The sequence below is a fragment of the Octopus sinensis genome, linkage group LG24, assembly GCF_006345805.1.
Source record: "Octopus sinensis linkage group LG24, ASM634580v1, whole genome shotgun sequence".
In the NCBI taxonomy this organism is placed as follows: domain Eukaryota; kingdom Metazoa; phylum Mollusca; class Cephalopoda; order Octopoda; family Octopodidae; genus Octopus; species Octopus sinensis.
Genome location: NC_043020.1, coordinates 11,811,350 through 11,833,460, shown reverse-complemented (window position 1 = coordinate 11,833,460; position 22,111 = coordinate 11,811,350). Strand labels below are relative to the sequence as shown.

Below are 22,111 nucleotides of genomic sequence, written 5' to 3'. Positions count from 1 at the left end.
ATGAACCAAACAAAATATAAATACAATACTGAATTCGTTATCGAAGTCGATTTTACTGTAATACACAGAATGTAAAATTAGGAAGTTTTATGGAAATTGTTATGGAATGGGCCTGCTAGACTAATGGTACTGTCCATTCAAGGCCAGCTGGCCGGGAGTTCGAAGTCACTGATACCACGCTTCTTGTAAGAGAGTTTTTTTTTTGTTTTTTTTTTTAAGCACTCCGTCGGTTACGACGATGAGGGTTGATCCGGTTGATCCGAATCAACGGAACAGCCTGCTCGTGAAATTAACGTGTAAGTGGCTGAGCACTCCACAGACACGTGTACCCTTAACGTAGTTGTCGGGGATATTCTGCGTGACACAGAGAGTGACAAGGCCGGCTCTTTGAAATACAGGTACAACAGAAACAGGAAGTAAGAGTGAGAGAAAGTTGTAGTGAAAGAGTACAGCAGGGATCACCACCATCCTCTGCCGGAGCCTCGTGGAGCTGTAGGTGTTTTCGCTCAATAAACACTCACAACGCCCGGTCTGGGAATCGAAACCGCGATCCTACGACCGCGAGTCCGCTGCCCTAACCACTGGGCCATTGTGCCTCCAAGAGAGTTATATATACGAGGGAGTACCCAAAAGTAACCGGAAACGTTCTCGTTGTAGTTCGGGCTTTCGCCGCTAGAAGTGTGTGTGACGGGCTTCTGCCAACCAAATCCACTCACAAGGCTTTGGTCGGCCTGAAGCTATAGTAGATGACACTTGCACAGGATGCCTCGCAGTAGGACCGAACCCGGAACCATGCAGTTGAGAAGTAAGCTTACCTCACAGCCGCACGATTTTTTTTTTTAATTAAATTTTTCAGGATTCCTATGATTACAACAACGGAGATTACGATTTTGTCAAAATAAAAGGGAGAGGAAGAGAGAGAGGGGAAGAGAAAGACAGAAAATAGAAAAAAAGCGGCGAGCTGGCAGAAACGTTAGCACGCCGGGCGAAATGCTTAGCAGTATTTCGTCTGTCACTAGGTTCTGAGTTCAAATTCCGCCGAGGTCGACTTTGCCTTTTATCTTTTCGGGGTCGATTAAATAAGTACCAGTTACGCACTGGGGTTCATGTAATCGACTTAATCCGTTAGTCTGTCCTTGTTTGTCCCTTCTGTGTTTAGCCCCTTGTGGGTAGTAAAGAAATAGGTATTTTGTCTGCCGTTATATTCTGGGTTCAAATTCCGCCGAGGTCAACTTTGCCTTTCATCCTTTCGGGGTCGATTAAATAAGCACCAGTTACATACTGGGGTCGATATAATCGACTTAATCCGTTTGTCCTCTCTGTGTTTAGCCCCTTGTGGGTAGTAAAGAAATAGGTATTTCGTCTGCCGCTACGTTCTGAGTTCAAATTCCGCCGAGGTAGACTTTGCCTTTCATCCTTTCGGGGTCGATTAAATAAGTATCAGTTTCGCACTGGGGTCGATATAATCGACTTCATCCGTTTGTCTGTCCTTGTTTGTCCCCTCTGTGTGTAGCCCCTTGTGGGCAGTAAAGAAATAAGAAAATAGAAAAAAAGAAAGAAAAAACTTTAAAACTTTTAAAAATTTTTAATTTTTAATTCCCTTTGCCCACCATCGGCCCCACATTTTTATAGAAGGGGATTCTGCGTTTAAAAATACCGAGATGATCACTTTCAACTAATTTCAATGGAGTTTTGGAATTGTGATAAATACTATATGGGGGTAGGAAAATGACACTGGATAGTGGAGTCGGGTGGGCAAAAATGTAATAAACCGAAAATTGAGAATAAAAACAAATCTTTCGACGTTGTAACACCTGTTGTATTAAACGCGGGAATTCTTTTGTAATATATTGAAGAAAGGCACAGGAGTGGCTGTGTGGTAAGTAGCTTGCTAACCAACCACATGGTTCCGGGTTCAGTCCCACTGCGTGGCATCTTGGGCAAGTGTCTTCTGCTATAGCCCCGGGCCGACCAATGCCTTGTGAGTGGATTTGGTAGATGGAAACTGAAAGAAGCCCGTCGTATATATACATATATATATGTGTGTGTGTGTGTGTGTTTGTGTGTCTGTGTTTGTCCCCCTAGCATTGCTTGACAACTGATGCTGGTGTGTTTATGTCCCCGTCACTTAGCGGTTCGGCAAAAAGAGTCCGATAGAATAAGTACTGGGCTTACAAAAAGAATAAGTCCCGGGGTCGATTTGCTCGACTAATGGCGGTGCTCCAGCATGGCCGCAGTCAAATGACTGAAACAAGTAAAAGAGTAAAAAGAGTAAAGAGTAAATAATATATGCGTTACCTACTCCTTCGTCATGAGGAAGTGATATAGCTTGGAAAATTCCGCCAAATTTCAATTCGTTTAGTACTGAGCGCAAACGAAAAATTTTCCACTTTCATTTTATGATGATATAAGAATACTGAAAATAATATTAATAACGATTCTAATTTTGGTACAAGGCCAATAATTTTGGGACGAAACGGTGGTTAATCGATTATATTGTGTCCAGTACTTGAGTGGTACTATATTGATCACGAAAAGGACAAAAAATAAAGTTGACCTCGGCTGTATTTGAACTGAGATAAGGCGGCGAGTTGGCAGAATCGTTAGCACGCCGGGCGAAATGCTTCGCAGTATTTCATCTGCCGCGCTACGTTCTGAGTTCAAATTCCGCCGAGGTCGATTTTGTCTTTCATCCTTTCGGTGTCGATAAATTAAGTACCAGTTACGCACTGGGGTCGATATAATCGACTTAATCCGTGTGTCCGTCCTTGTTTGTCCTCTCTGTGTTTAGCCCCTTGTGGGAAGTAAAGAAATAGGTATTTCGTCTGCCGCTACGTTCTGAGTTCAAATTAGGCCGAGGTCGACTTTGCCTTTCATCCTTTCGGGGTCGATTAAATAAGTACCAGTTACGTACTGGGGTCGATATAATCAACTTAATCCGTTTGTCTGTCCTTGTTTGTCCTCTCTGTGTTTGGCCCTTTGTGGATAATAAAGAAATAGGTATTTGAACTGACACCTGATTTTCTCCCCTCCATACACACACAAGCGTGTATCTGACTCATACATTGTTCGCTTTCCAGACATTTCTACATTACTGCATATGCTTTATACGCACTTTCTGACAAGTTGTGGTGCACCTGAGCACTGCATACAATAATTTCATTATTATTATTATTATCATAAAGAGGCGGGGAAAATGCTGTAAAAAAAACCTTGTTTTGTTTCGACTCTCTAACGATTCTGAAGCAATTCGCCGTCCTGAATAAATATAAAATATTAATAATAAAAAAATATTTGGTAAACGCTGAGGAGAAATGAATAAAATGTTGTGAGAGAGAAAAACAAAGAATTGTGGTTCTCAGTTTACGTCACGTGGCGCGTAAAGGCGTGAATATATGTGAGTTGCTTCCCCTGAATTTATTATTAAGCTTGTTGTTTGCGTTGGAAGCGTAACGGAGTAGGACGGGCGATTTTCAGTAAAGAAACCCTTCACCTGTAAAAAAAAGTATCCTTGTCGATCGGTGAGAAAAAAAAAATGGTGTTTCGTAAAAAATACGATGACCATGTTGGTAATAACAAAGAATACGTCCATGTGTTGAAAGAAAATGCAGAAAACGACGGCAGACTTGGCTACACGCTTCTAGTTATTACGTTGCTTACTCAAGTCGGAGTATTGTCGATCGGATATGATTTGGGTATAAATTCGGGAGCCGTGCTTTTGGTCGAAAACTCGGAATACATGCCTTTGAATTCGTTATGGAAACAGCTAATAATTGCCGGAGCTTTACCCTCGGCGATCGTCATAACCTTGTTTGCTTCGCAACTTAGTGATATCATCGGACGAAAAAGAACCGTGATGACAGCTGCTGTGAGTTATTTGGTAGGAGCGATCATTAGCGGAGCGGCTGTGAATCGAACCATGCTTCTGATCGGTCGACTTCTCATAGGATGTGGTCACGGTGAGATCGCTTTTCGCTTTTGACTATTTTTTAATTATTATTATCATCATTATTATTATTATTTACATCTATCTATTCATTTGTCTGTCTATCTCCCCCCATATATATACACCCACGCGCACACACGCATAGATATTCATCCATGTGGAACATTTTCTTTCTCAGCTGCCGACTACAATGTGCTACTACAATATTACCAACCCACGGATGTAATCCCGGCATTTCTGCTTCCATGACGACAGTTAGACTCGAGTGCGCATATATTCATATACATACATACATACATACATACATCATACATACATACATACATACATACATACATACATACGTACGTACGTACGTACGTACGTACGTACATACATACATACATACGTACATACACACATACATACGTACGTACGTACATACATACATACATACATCATACATACATACATACATACATACATCATACATACATACGTACTTACGTACGTACATACATACTTACGTACGTACATGCGTACTTACATACATACGTACGTACATACATACATACATACATACATACATACATACATACATACATTCACACATACGTACGTACATACACACACACATGCATATTTGTGTATGTGTGTGGTGCCAAAACGAAAACGTGTTGCTCCACATGGATATTACAGAATGTTCCTGATTAAATTCCGCTTATCTCTCTCTCTCTCTCTCTCTATATATATATATATATATTATATATATATATATATATATATATATATATATATATATATCCAAACAAAAGGGCATCTTCAAAACAGACCTTGCAAAAACATTGGTTTTAACAGATTGTCCAAACAGATCGTTCAAACATCCCTTCACGACCCTTTTCAAACAGACCTTATGATCGAAACTGTTCCAACCATGACTATCTCACCATATTTTCTCCGTCGCAATCTATACATCTATCTAAACGTCTCATGCCTTCGAGTGGTATAAATTTGCGTAGGCTGATTACTCATAATCCAATAGATTGATTCACGCAGCAACTAGTGTAAGGAATCAACCTCAATACCGTCCATTCAGTTTACTAAAAACAGCAGCCAAATCATCTTCAAAGAAGCCTTGTTCTTCTTTTGTCAAACAAACCAGAAACCCTATCGTGATCACAACCTTAACGGGCAATCTTTCGTCTCTAGTAGACCTTTCCGTCGATTTCCGTAAAAAACTTCTTTTTTTTTACATATGGGCTTGCGGGAACTTTTGAAGTAATGAGAGCGAAAGAGACTAAGAGAAAGCGATTGTATGACGAGGGAAGTTCTTTTGAAGTTACCGTGCATGTGAAGCATTGATGTACATGTGTGTGTGTGTGTGTGTGTGTGTTTGATTGGGTGTGGGAGACAGACAGTATGTTGTGTAAGTGAAGTGCTTCTGTTAGTGTGTGTGAAGAGACAGAGAGAGTAATGTGTGAAAGAAAGAGATAACTGAAATTTTTTACTCGGTGTATGTGTATATGTATGTATATTACTTCAAAAGTTCCCGCAAGCCCATATGTAAAAAAAAAATATTTTTTTACGGAAATCGACGGAAAGGTCTACTAGAGACGAAAGATCGCCCCTTAACGTAGTACCACAGCCTTCACGTGAGCTCTTAATAAATGCGCATCCGATTCCAAAGAGCCTGGTTGTTTTTAAGATAAATGAGGAATTCGGAATGTTATGACATCCATCCCGTTCCTTTCCAGTGTCAATAACATAAGATCACCTTCAGTCTGCTGTGGAAAAACTTGGAAATATATTCCGTTAATAATACGACTCAAAAGTCGCGTCCATCGATTTCCTTGGCGCGAATCAATACTTTTGCCGGCATAACTACACTTTAGTGCCCCGCCTAGACTTTGTTACCTTGTGTAACACTCGTAAAAAATGTATGTTTATCAATGAAAATTTTGCTGTAATGTTTTCGAGGGTTTAGATCAGTGGGTCCTTTTCTCTTTTACTTGTTTCAGTCATTTGACTGCGGCCATGCTGGAGCACCGCCTTTAATCGAGCAACTCGACCCCGGGACTTATTCTTTCGTAAGCCCAGTACTTATCCTATCGGTCTCTTTTGCCGAACCGCTAAGTAACCGGGACATAAACACACCAGCATCGGTTGTCAAGCAATGCTAGGGGGACAAATACAGACACACAAACACACACACAAACATACATATATACATATATACGACGGGCTTCTTTCAGTTTCCGTCTACCAAATCTACTCACAAGGCTTTGGTCGGCCCGAGGCTATAGTAGAAGACACTTGCCCAAGGTGCCACGCAGTGGGACTGAACCCAGAACCATGTGGTTCGAAAACAAGCTACTTACCACACAGCCACTCTATAACCCCTGAGGGTCTGTGTAAGATTTTGTGGGAAGGGGTCCACGTATTAAAATAGTAAATTGGGGAATTCACAACAGTATTTTAAGGACCCCTGAAAACATTTTGATTTAGATGTGTGTATTGCAAGAAACAGATAGGGCTCTTTCTCTAGCATTTTATATAGGTCCACCTACACAAGTTAATGTGAAAACTAAAATAGGAATTTTTAATGAAATTTCTATAATTTTAAATATCGAATGCCTATGGGAGTCCACCAGAATAAAGTAGTAATGTAACGGGTCCATAGATAAAATATGGTTGGGAACTCCTGGTGTAGATTATGATGAGGATTAATAATTCATCCATTTTCTTTATTTTTTTTCTGAAGGTGGGGGTTCGAATTATTTTCACTTCTTCTCGACTTTGTTTCCTCATAACTCACTTTAAAATACATATTTTTTTAACTAACATTTTACAGAAATATGTTTATCGAGGGTGGAGATAAAGTAACGTTGATGTTTCAGATAGAAAATCCGGAAAAGAAATAATACAAAAGTTACGGGTAAATGAATGTAACGAAACCAGGGTCTAAGTGAAGGAAAATATCAAAGATTCCTCTGTTTTTTTTTTTAATCTAAATTTTATTAGCGTATCTATAATTTACATATTCCAAGACGATCGATTCATTAGTTGCAGAAATATGTAACCAATTGACTACTACTAAAGGCGTAGAATTGAACCGGTCCATGTGTTATTAATATTGGCGCAGTGACTCTCTCTAGACACAACCCGATTTGTTTCAACACACGAAGGCACATAAAGAATCTTGCAAACCTAATACAAAAACGTTTATATAGCATTTCAAAGGAAACAAAGTCTGGCATACCCCCACGTGTATGTCCACCCACAACGACCACGACGACTACCACTGATTTTGTTGCTTCATATCTTCCAGAAAAATGGATATTTTTGTATGGAATTTTCAACAAATACTCTTCAGGTGGTATAGAATTCCGATTATATCAGAACTCGTTGTATAAAAAAATATTTCGTGAATATTTCATGTCGTGAATATTTCATAGGCGTAGGAGTGGCTGTGTGGTAAGTAGCTTGCTAACCAACCACATGGTTCCGGGTTCAGTCCCGCTGCGTGGCATCTTGGGCAAGTGTCTTCTACTATAGCCTCGGGCCAACCAAAGCCTTGTCAGTGGATTTGGTAGACGGAAACTGAAAGAAGCCTGTCGTATATATGTATATATATATATGTGTGTGTGTGTGTGTATGTCTGTGTTTGTCCCCCTAGCATTGCTTGACAACCGATGCTGGTGTGTTTACGTCCCCGTAACTTAGCGGTTCGGCAAAAGAGAGACCGATAGAATAAGTACAAGGCTTACAAAAGAATAAGTCCTGAGGTCGATTTGCTCGACTAAAGGTGGTGCTCCAGCATGGCCACAGTCAAATGACTGAAACAAATAAAAGAGTAAAAGAGAGAGAGCAGTTGCGGAAAAATTCACACAAGTCGGCTTTGTTGTCTGATAACTTTTTTTAAAAAATAGGTATTTTTTTAATAAAATCTTTATGTAAATATTTTTTGGAACGTGTAGATTACGCTTATATTGGAATTTAATATGAAAAACAAAATTGGTGGACTCGTACGCGTACATACTGACGACACATATATATATATATCTACAAAATGAAACTGGAAATTTCGAAAAAAAATTGCGATGTACATGTGCGTATGTGCTCACCAATTTTGTTTTTCATATTCTGTATAACGCTATAACCGTAATTTACAGACTCTGAAAGGAATTTGTAGAATATTTCGTTTAAAAAAATACTCATTCTTCCGAAAGTTATAAGGAAACAAGGCCGATTTGTGTGAATTTGCCAAAACTCCTCGCCTCAATACAAATTCCAATATAATTGGATTCTACACCATCTGAAATGTATTTGTTGAAAATTTCTTAGAAAATCGCCTATTTTTCTGGAAGTTATGAGGCAAAAAAGTTAGTGGAAGGTATACCCAAGTCGTTGTGCTATATACATGTAGACAAAGGTAAATATATACACGCGTACACACACACATAAGTGAGAGTATATATAACTAAGTTTAAAAACACTGATTCCCGCGTGCAATGGCGCACCTATGTGCACACACGACTTATATAGTAATGGCACGTGTTCTGTCGTTTCCGACTGTATGAAAGATGAGACGAAGGCACCCAAACACAGCTAAGACAGGTTTAAACCATCTCTTTACTCTCTTTTACTCTTTTACTTGTTTCAGTCATTTGACTGCGGCCATGCTGGAGCACCGCCTTTAGTCGAGCAACTCGACCCTGGGACTTATTCTTTTGTAAGCCCAGTACTTATTCTATCGGTCTCTTTTGCCGAACCGCTAGTGGACGGAGACATAAACACACCAGCATCGATTGTCAAGCAATACTAGGGGGACTAACACAGACACACAAACAAATACACACACACACACACACACAAACAAATACACACACACACACACACACATTATATATATATATATATATATATATATATATATATACGACAGGCTTTTTTCAGTTTCCGTCTACCAAATCCACTCACAAGGCTTTGGTCGGCCCGAGGCTATAGTAGAAGACACTTGCCCAAGGTGTCACGCAGTGGGACTGAAACCCGGAACCATGTGGTTGGTAAGCAAGCTACTTACCACACAGCCACTCCTGCGCCTATATATGTGGCTGATTTTCTCGTAGGCGCGGCCCAACTTGAAACGGTATTGGCTCACATTTTTAGCAGACACTACGTACACATGCACGCTTACATTGTGCACCTGCGTATAATAATCAGGCCTGACTGCTTGGCAGGTATAAGTTATACTAATTGTTCTGTCTTTGGCGGTATAAATTATGATAATTTTTCTTTCTTTGGCGGTTGAAAACCTGTTTATTGTTTGCTATTGAGAAATTTGAAAGCTATAAATCAAATTACTGCACATACATCCATACATACACTTATGTATGCATACACACATACATGTAATATTGGCGGCCTCGCCTTACCGAGGTGTCGGAGGATGTCCGTGAGGGTGCTTGGCTGTTCAACGCCTTAGACTCGCCATCTCCCGCGGTAATGCCACGCGGGTGATTGCTTGTTTCAGTAGGTTTCGTTCAACTTTGTTGTGTACGACCAATTCTGAATTGATATTTCTTTTCTTTCCTTTCTTTTTCTTTCATTTCCTTCTTCCTCTTTTTTCTTTTTCTTTCTTCGGACGTTCTGGTGTTTTCTTCGGTTTTGAATCTGTATTTTTATGCGATTTTGATTTATATTTCTGGCGCAGGAGTGGCTGTGTGGTAAGAAGCTTGCTTACCAACCACATGGTTCCGGGTTCAGTCCCACTGCGTTGCATCTTGGGCAACTGTCTTCTACTATAGCCTCGGGCCGACCAAAGTCTTGTGAGTGGATTTGGTTGACGGAAACTGAAAGAAGCCCGTCGTATATATATATATATATATATGTGTGTGTGTATGTTTGTGTGTCTGTGTTTGTCCCCCTAGCATTGCTTAACAACCGATGGTGGTGTGTTTACATCCCCGTTACTTAGCGGTTCGGCAAAAGAGAGACCGATAGAATAAGTACTGGGCTTACAAAGAATAAGTCCCGGGGTCGATTTGCTCGACTAAAGGCGGTGCTCCAGCATGGCCGCAGTCAAATGACTGAAACAAGTAAAAGAGTAAAGAGTAAACTACAGATTCCTGTTCCCACCCCCGACTTTGGCTGATCATAACTTTCAGAAAAATAGATATTTTTTAATGAAATTTTCAACGAATATGTATTATATCATGTAGATTCCGAATATACAAAACTTTTGGGGGAAAGTGTTTTTGGAAGGGGTGGGATGAAGAATTTCGGAAAATTCACCGGCGTCCACTTCAATTCGTCTTAACTTTCAAGAAAATAGATATTTTTTAATGAAATTTTCTACAAATATACCTCGGACTATGTAGATTCCGAGAACAGGAGAACTTTGAAGGAAAACAATTGAGGGTTACTTTTGAGGACCGTTCCCCACTCGTGGGCGTTTCGGAACAAGTCCATATTTGTTTCATTTTTCTCTGTTTTGTGCGTTTATGCATCCATAGATTTCTAGTCCTCCCTCTCTCTCTTTCTCACACACACACAAACACACACACGTGTATGTGTGTAATTAAAAAGTTCAAACGGCGAATTATTGTATTCAATGTCTTTCTGTTAGAAACTTTCAGACTTTTAGCTGGTATTTTTAGCATAACGAGTTTTCCGGTGACGAATTTTCTGGCGACGGCTTCATCGTCTGCTGCTTCGGTAGAAATCTACGGATGCACAAACGCACAAAACATTTATGATCAGCCAAAGTCGAGTGGGGGCAGGAATCTGTTGTTATGCCAAAGTTATTAGTGGTTATATGAGTTACTTAAACCAGAATTCCGCCAAAATTAAAATTTTTTTCGCGCTATACATGTGTATTACATACGTACACAATTATGCCCCACTCCAATTTTGTTTCCTTATAACTTTCAGAAAAATAGATATTTTTTAATGAAATTTTCTTCAAATACTTTTCGGGTAGCATAAACTATGATTATATCAGAATTTAAATCTAAAAAGGAAAATTGATAGCATGCACACTTATATACTGATTACATCAATTTTTTCTCAAAATTTTTAGTTTCACTTTGTAGATATTTATGTGATGTATGCCAACATGTATGTATGCACGCCCACAAAAGTTTTTCTCCACACTAAATTCTGATGTAATTGTAAAGTACATACACCATCTGAAAGGCATTTGTAAAAAATTTCATTGAAAAATATCCAAATTTATGTAAATTGTGTGGCAACAAAGCTGTCAATTTTCCAAAACTCCTCTCCAGGAAACTTTTTCACAGCAAATTCTAATGTAATCGCAATCTACACCATCTGAAGAATATTTGTAAAAAATTTCATTAAGAAATATATATTCTTCTGAAAGTTATGAGGAAATAAATTGGTCGAGTGGGGAGGTTGTGTAAGTATACTTATGTATGTATGTATATGTATGAGTGTGTGTGTGTATATATATATGTATAAGGTTTATTCATACATGGTTGCATGATTACAGACATTCATATTTTGCATATATTCATACATATGGGTAGAACATTCCAAAAAAACCAGCAACCCCAGGTAAATGTAAGAAGCTAGGTATTGTTCTGTGGGACAAATAGCAAAACTTATGTCCCATTGTATGTATGTATATATATATATATATATATATATATATATATATATAAGGAGAGTTTACGAAAAAAACAAAAGACGAAGACAGGTGGTGTAGAAAACAAACAGATGTATTAGTAAAACGCTCAGGAATAGAAAAAGTCTTTTACGTTTTGAGCCTATGCTCCTCTACAGAAAGGGACACAGAATGAAACAAGCAGAGAAAAAAATGTGTGTAGTGGCTAACGATCTATCATGGCGACTATATATATATATATTAAAATTAATGTAAACAGCAGTTTGCAATGTTTCATCAAAAAGGAGAATTACAAGTGTCACTAGATATGACTAGGGTGTTAGGAGACACCTACAATGCTAGAAATAAGAGCTAAACTGCTCTAATGCTGCAGTTAACACTCATGAATGAAAATGTGTTAACTTCAGCATTAGAGCGGCTTAGCTCTTATTTTAGCAATGTAGGTACATATATATATATATATATATATATATATATACACACACACACACACACACACATATATATACATACATATGTGTGTGTCCTATGACTGCTTTGTGACCTTTGTCGGTTTGTTTATGTCCCCATAACTTGACTGTTAGGCAAAAGACAACCATAGAATAAGTACCTGCTCTTTAAAAAATAATTACTGAGGTTGATTTGTTTGACTAAGCCCTTTGTGGTGGTAACCTAGCAATGACTGAAACAAGTAAGAGGTAAAATACACATACACACATGTATGTATACTAAAGCATATTATATATATATATATATATATATATATATAATATATATAATATATAATGTGTGTGTGTGTATTTCTATTATATAAAGTAAATATGTATGTAAGGTGGCAAGCTGGGAGAATCATTAGCACACTGGATGGCATTTTATTTTGTCTGTCCTTACATTCTGAGTTCAAATTCCACTGAGATCGATTTTGCCCTTCATCCATTCAGAGTCAATAAAATAACTATCAGTGAAACACTGGGGCCGATATAGGATCTTTTCAGTTTGAACGGCAGTTTTTCTAGCGGTGTCATATGAAATTGTCACTCATAATGATGACCCTAGTATCGATCTATTGTATTTCAATCTGTTTTAAGGTTGGGGTTAGGGGTGGGGGGAAGGGTATCTTTTTTTTCTTCAGAAATGTAAATAAACCCAATCTGTTTCTTAAACAAGGGACATATTCATACGGCACAGAATGTTTTTTTTTACCTCAATGGACGTCATTGATTGGTTGAAATTGCAGAAATTGAAGAAAAAAAACAACAAATATCTTACAAACTATAGAATTTTCTCAATAAAGCCAAGAGAAAAAGATGTTTTATATACACATTCTACCAGTATACGAAGTTTAAAATTTTTTAGTTACCTAGAAATTATGTTAAAAACTGCCGTTCAAACTGAGAAAATCCCCGATATATATGACTAGTCCCCTCCCCCAAAATTTCAGGCCTTGTGCCTATACGAGAAAGGCTCAGATGTGTGTGTATTTATGCTATATGTATTATTTATGTATGTAGCGGGAATATTCAGCAGTAACCGGATCTCGTGTTTCATTAGAATATTGCCCATGTGATCAGCAACCAGGATCTTCTGCTACAATAAAGTATATATACTGAAAGGGCATAAAGTGTGAGCAAGTGTTTGCCTTTTGTGTCCTGATTTGTTTCCCGCGTTGGCAACTTCATATTCTCTTTGTGGTTTAATCACAGCTACTTGTAGCTCTTGTACTCAAGGTCTCATATCCTTCTTGAGAGTCCTTTTGATTAATGTTTCGTTAAAAATGTCCTGTTTAACATTGTAATATAAACGACCACTGACCACTTCAGGTGCATTAGTATCCCCTATGCATACAGATATGAAAGTGTGTGTGTGTTTATATATGTGTATATATATATATATGTGTATGTGTGTGTGGTGTGTGTGTGTATACGACAGAAGCCTGTCGTATATATGTGCCGGTGGCACGTAAAAGCACCATCCGTTCGTGGCCGTTTGCCAGCTCTGTCTGGCACCTGTGCGGGTGGCACGTAAAAAGCACCCACTACACTTACGGAGTGGTTGGCGTTAGGAAGGGCATCCAGCCGTAGAAACACTGCCAGATCAGACTGGGCCTGATGCAGCCTTCTGGCTTCACAGACCCCAGTTGAACCATCCAACCCATGCTAGCATGGAAAGCAGACGCTAAATGATGATGATATGTATGTGTGTGTATGTGTTTGTGTGTCTGTGTTTGTCCCCCTAGCATTGCTTGACAACCGATGCTGGTGTGTTTATGTCCCCGTTACTTAGCAAAAGAGACCGATACAATAAGTACTGGGCTTACAAAGAATAAATCCCGGGGTCGATTTGCTCGACTAAAGGCGGTGCTCCAGCATGGCCGCAGTCAAATGACTGAAACAAGTAAAAGAGTAAAGAGTAAGAGTATATATATGTGTGTGTGTGTTGGGTCATCCTATAAATAATTTGAGTTTTTTTCAATTGCATGAACTAAAAGTCAGAGGGGGAGCTGGATAAACTATTTACATCAACTTGCTATAAAAGCAGGTAGTAATTTTACCTTAGTTCTATTCTTAGTGCAAGTTTTGAAGAGTGCAGTTCAATTTTAACAGTTATATTTTCAATGCTATAATGGAAGTGACAAAGGAATATATTCGGCATACCATAAATCCTCGAGTATAATCCGCATTTCTTTCCCAAAATTGAAAGGTCAAAATCTCTAGTGTGTACTATATACAAGGTTAAAAATGAAAAATACTTTCTAAGCAATGTCCAAGTCTCTATTTGCTGTCTGGTAATGTTTATTCAGACGCATTTTGATGGATTCGGTATTGATCTTTTTACAAAGCATTCAAGGTGCCAGTGAAGCGATGTTGGTAACGATCACGCTCGAATGGTGCCCTTTTACGTGCCACAGGTACAGAAGCCAGTTGGCTGCTCTGGCAACGATCACACTCGGATGGTGCTCTTGGCACCCTACTAGCACGGGCACAAGTGCCAGTAAGGTGATGCTGGTAACGATCATACTCGAATGGTGCCCTTTTATGAGCCACTGGCACAGAAGCCGGTTAGCCGCTCTGTCAATGATCACACTTGTATGGTGCTCTTTGCACCCCGCTAGCACGGATGCCAGTCATCGAATTTGATTTTGATTTTGATTTCACTTGTCTCAACAGGTCTTCGCAAGCAGAGTTTAGTGACCAAAGAAGGAAAGGTACGCATAAGCGGGCTGGTTACGCTCCTGGCATAGGCCACAGGTTATGGTCTTCTCAAGCACAGCATATTTCCAAAAGTCTCAGTCGCTAGTCATTTCCTTGGTGAGGCCTAATGTTCGAAGGTCGTGCTTCACCACTTCATCCCAGGTCTTCCTGGGTCTACCTCTTTCACAGGTTAGGACTAACACACTACCACCTGGCCCTTGGGTGCCTCTACCAAATTTCACTTTGTTGCAACCCTTCATATCAGATCTGAGGACAACTTCCTCTCTACTTCCAGTCTCAGACACTCTGAAGAGTCATTGTTGTTAGCATTCCTCCTCCGGTGGAACCAAAGCAAAATAGTACCCCTACGTGGCTTCTTAATCTGCTAGAAATAACTGCCATATCTCCCTCAAATCACTTCATTCTGTCTGAAAGAATGACAAAACAAGTTTCTATGTGGTTGCTCCACTTACTAGAAATAACTGCCTAATTTTTCTCAAATCTCATCCAATAAACCTTGAGTGAAGAAGCGCAAAATAATGAAGAAACTTGTATAAGACCCCCATGTTTTACTAGAAATAGCAACCAAATCTCCCTTGTTTATTCACTGTCTGAGCAAAAAGTTTAGGTGGTCACAACTGGAATTTCTTTGATCACAGAACAGGTCTGCTGGATCTGAGCTAGCCTAAGTCTAAATAACATCATCGTCATCATCATCATCACCACCACCACCACCATCACCACCACCACCATCACCACTGTCATCATCATCACCACCACCACCATCACCACTGTCATCATCATCACCACCACCACTATCACCACTGTCATCATCATCACCACCACCACCATCACCACTGTCATCATCATCACCACCACCACTATCACCACTGTCATCATCATCACCCCCACCACCATCACCACTGTCATCATCATCACCCCCACCACCATCACCACTGTCATCATCATCACCACCACCACCATCACCACTGTCATCATCATCGTCATCACCAGCAGTGACCTTGTGCCATTTTAAGTAGGTATTATTGTATCACAACAGCTTGTGTTATTTTTGTCTGCCGGTATCATTGACGTAGGCATGTTGCAATGGAGAGGGGAGATGTGGACTGTGTCACCTCCCACGCATCAAATAGACAGGTAACATGCCTCATGGTGTATGTGACTGCATGTTGTAGAGGACTGTCGTAGTAGTAGTTGACGAGCAAACTGAAAGGAATCTCAGGTGACATAAGGGTGGTGGTGACAAGGTAGTCTTACTCTCAGGGTGGTGGTGACAAGGTAGTCTTACTCTCACTGTCTAGTCAAACAATTTATTTTTATTATTATTATTATTATTATTATTATTATAAAAGAATTAATTATTATTATTATTATTACTACTACTACTAATATTATTATTATTATTACTACAACTATTATTATTATTATTATTATTACTATTATTATAATTATTAGTATTATTATTACTATTATTATTATTACTGTTATTATTTTTATAATTATTATTATTATTATTATTATTACTACTACTACTACTACTACTACTACTATTATTATTATTATAATTACTACAACTATTATTATTATTATTATTACTATTATTATAATTATTAGTATTATTATTACTATTATTATTATTACTGTTATTATTTTTATAATTATTGTTATTATTATTATTATTATTATTATTACTGTTATTATTTTTATAATTGTTATTATTTTATATTATTATTATTATTATTATTATTATTATTATTATTATTATTATTATTATTATTATATTATGATGATTATTATTATGATGATTATTATGATTATTATTATTATGATTATTATTATTATTATTATGATTATTATTATTATTATTATTATTATGATTATTATTATTATTATTATTACTATTATTATTATTATTATTATTATTATTATTATTATTATTATTATTACTATTATTATTATTATTATTAAGGCTGTGAGCTGGCAGAACCGTTAGCATGCTAGGTGAAATGCTTAATAGTATTTTGTCTGCCACTACATTCTGAGTTCAAATTCCGCCAAGGTCGACTTTGCCTTTCATCCTTTCGGGGTCAATAAATTAAGTACCAAGAAACACTGGGGTCAATGTAATCAACTATCCCTCTCCCCCAAGTTTCAAGCCTTGTACCTATAGTAGAAAGGATCATGATTATTATTACTATTATTATTATCAGCTGAATCCATAGTGAGGATTGCCCCGCCGACCTCCTTTAACCGGGAGGGCAGGGCAGTTTTCCTTTGCCTAGTGACTGTAGCGAAAGAGGTGATATGGTGGACCCGTTTGAAAGGGCTAAGGTCAGACACTTTCCTCTTTGGTCAAGGCCTCATCAGCTTTTTCAAGTTTCACTTGAAAAGGAAGATGAGAGTAGAGAGGGAAGTGCTGTCTGATAGCAAGTTTTCTGAAAGGTGGGTGAATTGTACAAGAATGGCCAGTATAAATGGACCAGTTCTGAGGATACACCTGTAATAAAAAAAGGTATTATAAAAGGAGAAAGGGGCTCCCGTAGCTTTTATGGGTTTTTCCACGTGAGACCTTTTCTTTTTTTCGAAGCGTCTCCTCTATTGGGAGTTTTGTAAATTGTTGAATTTTTTCGTTGTAAAGCTTGTTTACACGGACTTTTTTCTTTCGAAAAACAGACAAAACCTTTTGTAACCTTTCATCCTGTTTTGTTCCTTTATGTTTTCCAATCATATTTGTCAGCCCTTGTGGCCAATAAAAAGAATTAATTATTATTATTATCATTATTATTATTATTATTAAGGTGGTGAACTTGCAGAATCATTAGCACGCTGGGCAAAATACTTAGCAGTATTTCACCTGTCTTTATGTCCTGAGTTCAAATTCCGCTACAGTAGGCTTTGCCTTTCATCCTTTCAAGATAAATAAATTAAGTACCAGTCAAGTACTGGGGTCAATGTAAACAACTTACCCCCTCCCCACAAATTTCAGGCCTTGTGCCTTTAGCAGAAATGATTACTATTATTATTATTATTATTATTATTATTACTACTACTAATACTGTGGAGGTGCGTGGCTTAGTGGTTAGGGTGTCAGCATCATGATCGTAAGATTGTGGTTTCGATTCCTGGACCGGGCGACGCGTTGTGTTCTTGAGCAAAACACTTCATTTCACGTTGCTCCAGTCCACTCAGCTGGCAAAAATGAGTAACGCTGCGATGGACTGGCGTCCCGTCCAGTTGGGGAACACTTACACCATGGAAACCGGGCCCATGAACCTAGCTAGGCTTTTAAAGGGCGCATTTATGTATTTATTTACTACTAATACTACTACTACTACTATTATCATTATCACATTATTCTGCTAAAGTTAACTTTGCTTTTTATCCTTTCGGGGTTGATTAAATAAGTACCAGTTATGCACTGGGGGTTGATGTAATCGACTTAACCCATATACACCCATAAAAAAATGAAGTCTTAAAATTTCACTGGATTTAGATTAAACGTTATGGTAAGCTTTCATAATCTGAAAGAGAAGGACAGTATGCAACTGTTAGCTACGGCTATCAACTACCTACTGAGCATTTTGTATGATCATTCAGATGCTTCCCGGCGAGTTCCTGTCCAAACAAGCAGGAGCAGATTTTGTATTATGAAAACACAACCAGGTTAATATGGGTTAATGGTTTAATCCCTTCCCCCAAATTTGAGGCCTTGTTCTTCCAGTAGAGAGTATTATTATCATTATCACTATTATTATTATTAGTAGTAATAGCAGTAGTAATGTCATAGGTCACTTAGCTTAGTGGTACAACACGCGACGAGCTGGCAGAAATGTTAGCACACCGGGCGAAATGCGTAGCCGTATTTCGTCTGTTGTTACGTTCTGAGTTCAAATTCCGCCAAGGTCGACTTTGCCTTTCATCCTTTCGGGGATCGATAAATTAAGTACCAGTTACGCACTGGGGTCAATGTAATCAACTTGAAAGTAGTAGTAGTAGTAGTAGCACATGCAGACAGCTATTGTCAACACATCTAACTCTATGTATAACAACTACTACCTATTTTTTTTTCTCCTTTTTCCCTAGTCAGCTCATAAAAATGTCATTTTATAACATTTTTGTTACAAATTGTGCAGACAATAAAAATATTTTCACTATATCTTAATCTCTGAAAGCCATTAACATTTATGATGTTCAAACAGTGTTTTGTATCCGTGTGTAAATGTGTTATAGAGGGAGCCGTTTGTTTTGTCTAAGATTTAACATTTCGGCATTGTTTATAATACTTGTATTAGGTATGTTATTATTACCATACCAATTTTAATACAGTAAAATATTGTCTTGTTTAACTCTTTTGTTATTGTATTTCTGCTGCACTACACTGCCTTTGTTTTAGATAATTTTCCAAATAAGGAAGAAATTATTCAATTAACTTTACCATTAGGGGTAAGCGTGGCTTTGTGGTAAGAAGCTTGCTAACAAACCACATGGTTCCAGGTTCATTCCTACTGCATGACACCTTGGGCAAGTGTCTTTTACTATAGCCTCAAGTTGTAGAAATCAGGTCAAAACAGATTGTGGAACCTGGTGCAGCCCTTGGCTTTGCCAGTTCTTGTCAAGCTACCCAACACATGCCAGCATGGATAACAGATGTTGATGATGATGATGATGATGATGATGATCAGTGCACTTTCCCATGGGATTTTGCCATAGAACCATAGAAAGGTACAGTCCAATTTGCCATGTGGAAGCACAAATAAGTACCACTGAAGGATAAAAATGAAGACTATATACAGCTGAAACACTGTATCACTGACATGTGTTCCTAACTTTGTGTAAAGTTGAGTGAAGGACAGACCGCAAATGCTTGGCTTATGCGATATCACAGCCTGAAGTTCTCAAGTTTTCAATGTGGCATTGAAATCTTCAGTGCTGTGGCCTTGAGATAGAAATATAAGACATATGATATATTTTAATTACTTCCTCCTATTGTGTAAGCAAAAGCAAGATTCTAATTGAATAACTGTAATTTTTTTTTCTACTTTTTCTTATTACTGTTATTTATTATATTATTATTATTATTATTTATTATTATTATTATTAGTAGTAGTAGTAGTAGTAGTAGTAGTAGTAGTAGTAGTAGTAGTAGTAGTAGTAGTAGTAGTAGCAGCAGCAGCAGTGGCAGTAGCAGCAGCAGCAGCAGTAAGGCAGTGAGCTGGCAGAATTGTTAACATACTTTGTGGTATTTTGCCTGTCACTATGTCTTGAGTTCAAATTCAGCCGAGGTCAGTTTTGCCTTTCATCTCTTTGGGGTCCATAAATTAAGTACAAGTGAAACACTGGGGTCAATGTAATCGACTAGTCCCCTACCCCCAAATTTCAGACCTTGTGCCTTTAGTAGAAAGGATTATTATTATTATTATTATTATTATTATTATTATTATTATTATTATTCTATGTTTGACTTTTGCTTTACATTTGTACAAGTTGGCTCCAAGTCTCACCCAGAGACCTCAAGAGACAACAAGTTGGAAGTTCATATTATTATTATTATTATTATTATTATTATTATTATTATTATTATCATTATTACTGAGTGAGAGAGCAGTGCATGCCATCAAAGTGACACTGGGGTAAAATATACGAAGCCCAGAATACCCATCATGACTACCTGTCTGATAAGGGTACACCAGGCACATGCATCACAACCATATGTGCGCGACATGGTGATCTCATATGAAGATAAACAGCACATGACCTTGCAGGTGGGGCCCAGTTAGAATTTTCTTCTGGTCGAGTAGCCCATCCCGCTCAAAAGGTCCCTGAATAAGGGTTGTTTAAGGATGTTGAACGAAACACCTATGTTTCCAGAGGTGAATTATTCAAACTCCACAGAATCCCTCTCAACTCATGGCTATGATGCTCCCCCACTACTTCTGCTCGTGATCAGAGATGCACATATCGTCAGCCACTAAGGGACATGCTCAACTGGTTAAGGTCAAACAACTGACAAGCAAATCTGTGGTATTGAGCAGAATATTTGCTGTAGCCCATCTTTTATACCAAGACAAAACAATGTACATGATAACACTTCCAATCAGTTAAGATCAGAAGCCATGAGAGCCACTGCCTGGTACTGCATCAGGGCAATTATAATTATTATTATTATTATTATTATTATTATTATTATTATTATTATTATTATTAAAGTAGTGATGCTGGGCAGTGTGCTTAGTGGCTTTTTGTCAGTTGCTATGTTCTGAGTTCAAATTCCGCCGAGGTCGACTTTGCCTTTCATCCTTTCGGGGTCGATAAATTAAGTACCACTTACGCACTGGGGTCGATGTAATCGACTTAATACCTATGTCTGTCCTTGTTTGTCCCCTCTGTGTTTAACCCCTTGTGGGTAATAAAGAAATAGGTAACATTGACAAAAACAATGTACACAGATGAATGGATTTTAGGTAAAGAAATATATTATTATTATTATTATTATTATTATTATTATTATTATTAAAGTAGTGACGCTGGGCAGTGTGCTTAGTGGCTTTTTGTCAGTTGCTATGTTCTAAGTTCAAATTCCACCCAGGTCAACTTTGTCTTTTATCCTTTCATATAAAGGGTCGATAAATTCAGTACCAGTGAAACATTTTGGCCAATGTAATAATGATTCTGGCAGCTCACCACCTTATTTAACAAGTGGACCTTGATGGGATTTGAACTCACAATACCAAAAGCCTCAAGAAACACTTTGAGGTATTTTGTACAAAGCCCTAATGATTCTGCCAACTTGCCACCTTTATGACAATAATGATTTCACATTTTGGCACAAGGCCAGCAATTTTGGGAGAGGGGTTTAAGTCGATTATATTGACCCCAATGTTCAACTGGTATTTATTTTATTTATCCCGAAAGGATGAAAGGCAATGTTGACCTCAGCAGAATTTGAACTCAGAACATAAAAGTGCTGGAAAAAATGCTGCTAAGCATTTTGTCTGGCATGCTAACAATTCTGCCAACTCTTTTTGGTAATTTAAAAGGAAATGAGTATAGGCGCAGGAGTGGCTGTGTGGTAAGTAGCTTGCTTACCAACCACATGGTTCCGGGTTCAGTCCCACTGTGTGACACTTTGGGCAAGTGTCTTCTACTATAGCCTCGGGCCAACCAAAGCCTTGTGAGTGGTATATATATATATGCCAGCGCCGCCCCGACTGGCTCCTGTGCCGGTGGCACATAAAAAGACCATCCAAACGTTGCCAGCGCTGCCTTGGCTGGCTTTCGTGCCGCTGGCACGTTAAAAGCTCCAACCGATCATGACTGATGCCGGAC

At 38.3% G+C, this 22,111-nt stretch overlaps 1 protein-coding gene across 6 annotated transcripts in view; it reads left to right on the top strand.

Annotated features, from left to right (window-relative positions):
- The window catches only part of LOC115223907 (proton myo-inositol cotransporter), a 112,412-nt gene that overhangs the window by 62,575 nt on the left and 27,726 nt on the right, over positions 1-22,111 (top strand). Inside the window, exon 1 of one of the 6 annotated variants that reach the window (XM_029794634.2) lies at positions 3,429-3,959. The exons of the other annotated variants lie outside the window; for them this stretch is intronic. Within the exon in view, the coding sequence (XP_029650494.1) occupies positions 3,536-3,959 (424 nt within the window). The 5' untranslated portion in view covers positions 3,429-3,535. Of the gene's footprint in view, positions 1-3,428; positions 3,960-22,111 lie in introns of those variants that run through there. 6 annotated transcript variants of the gene reach the window in all.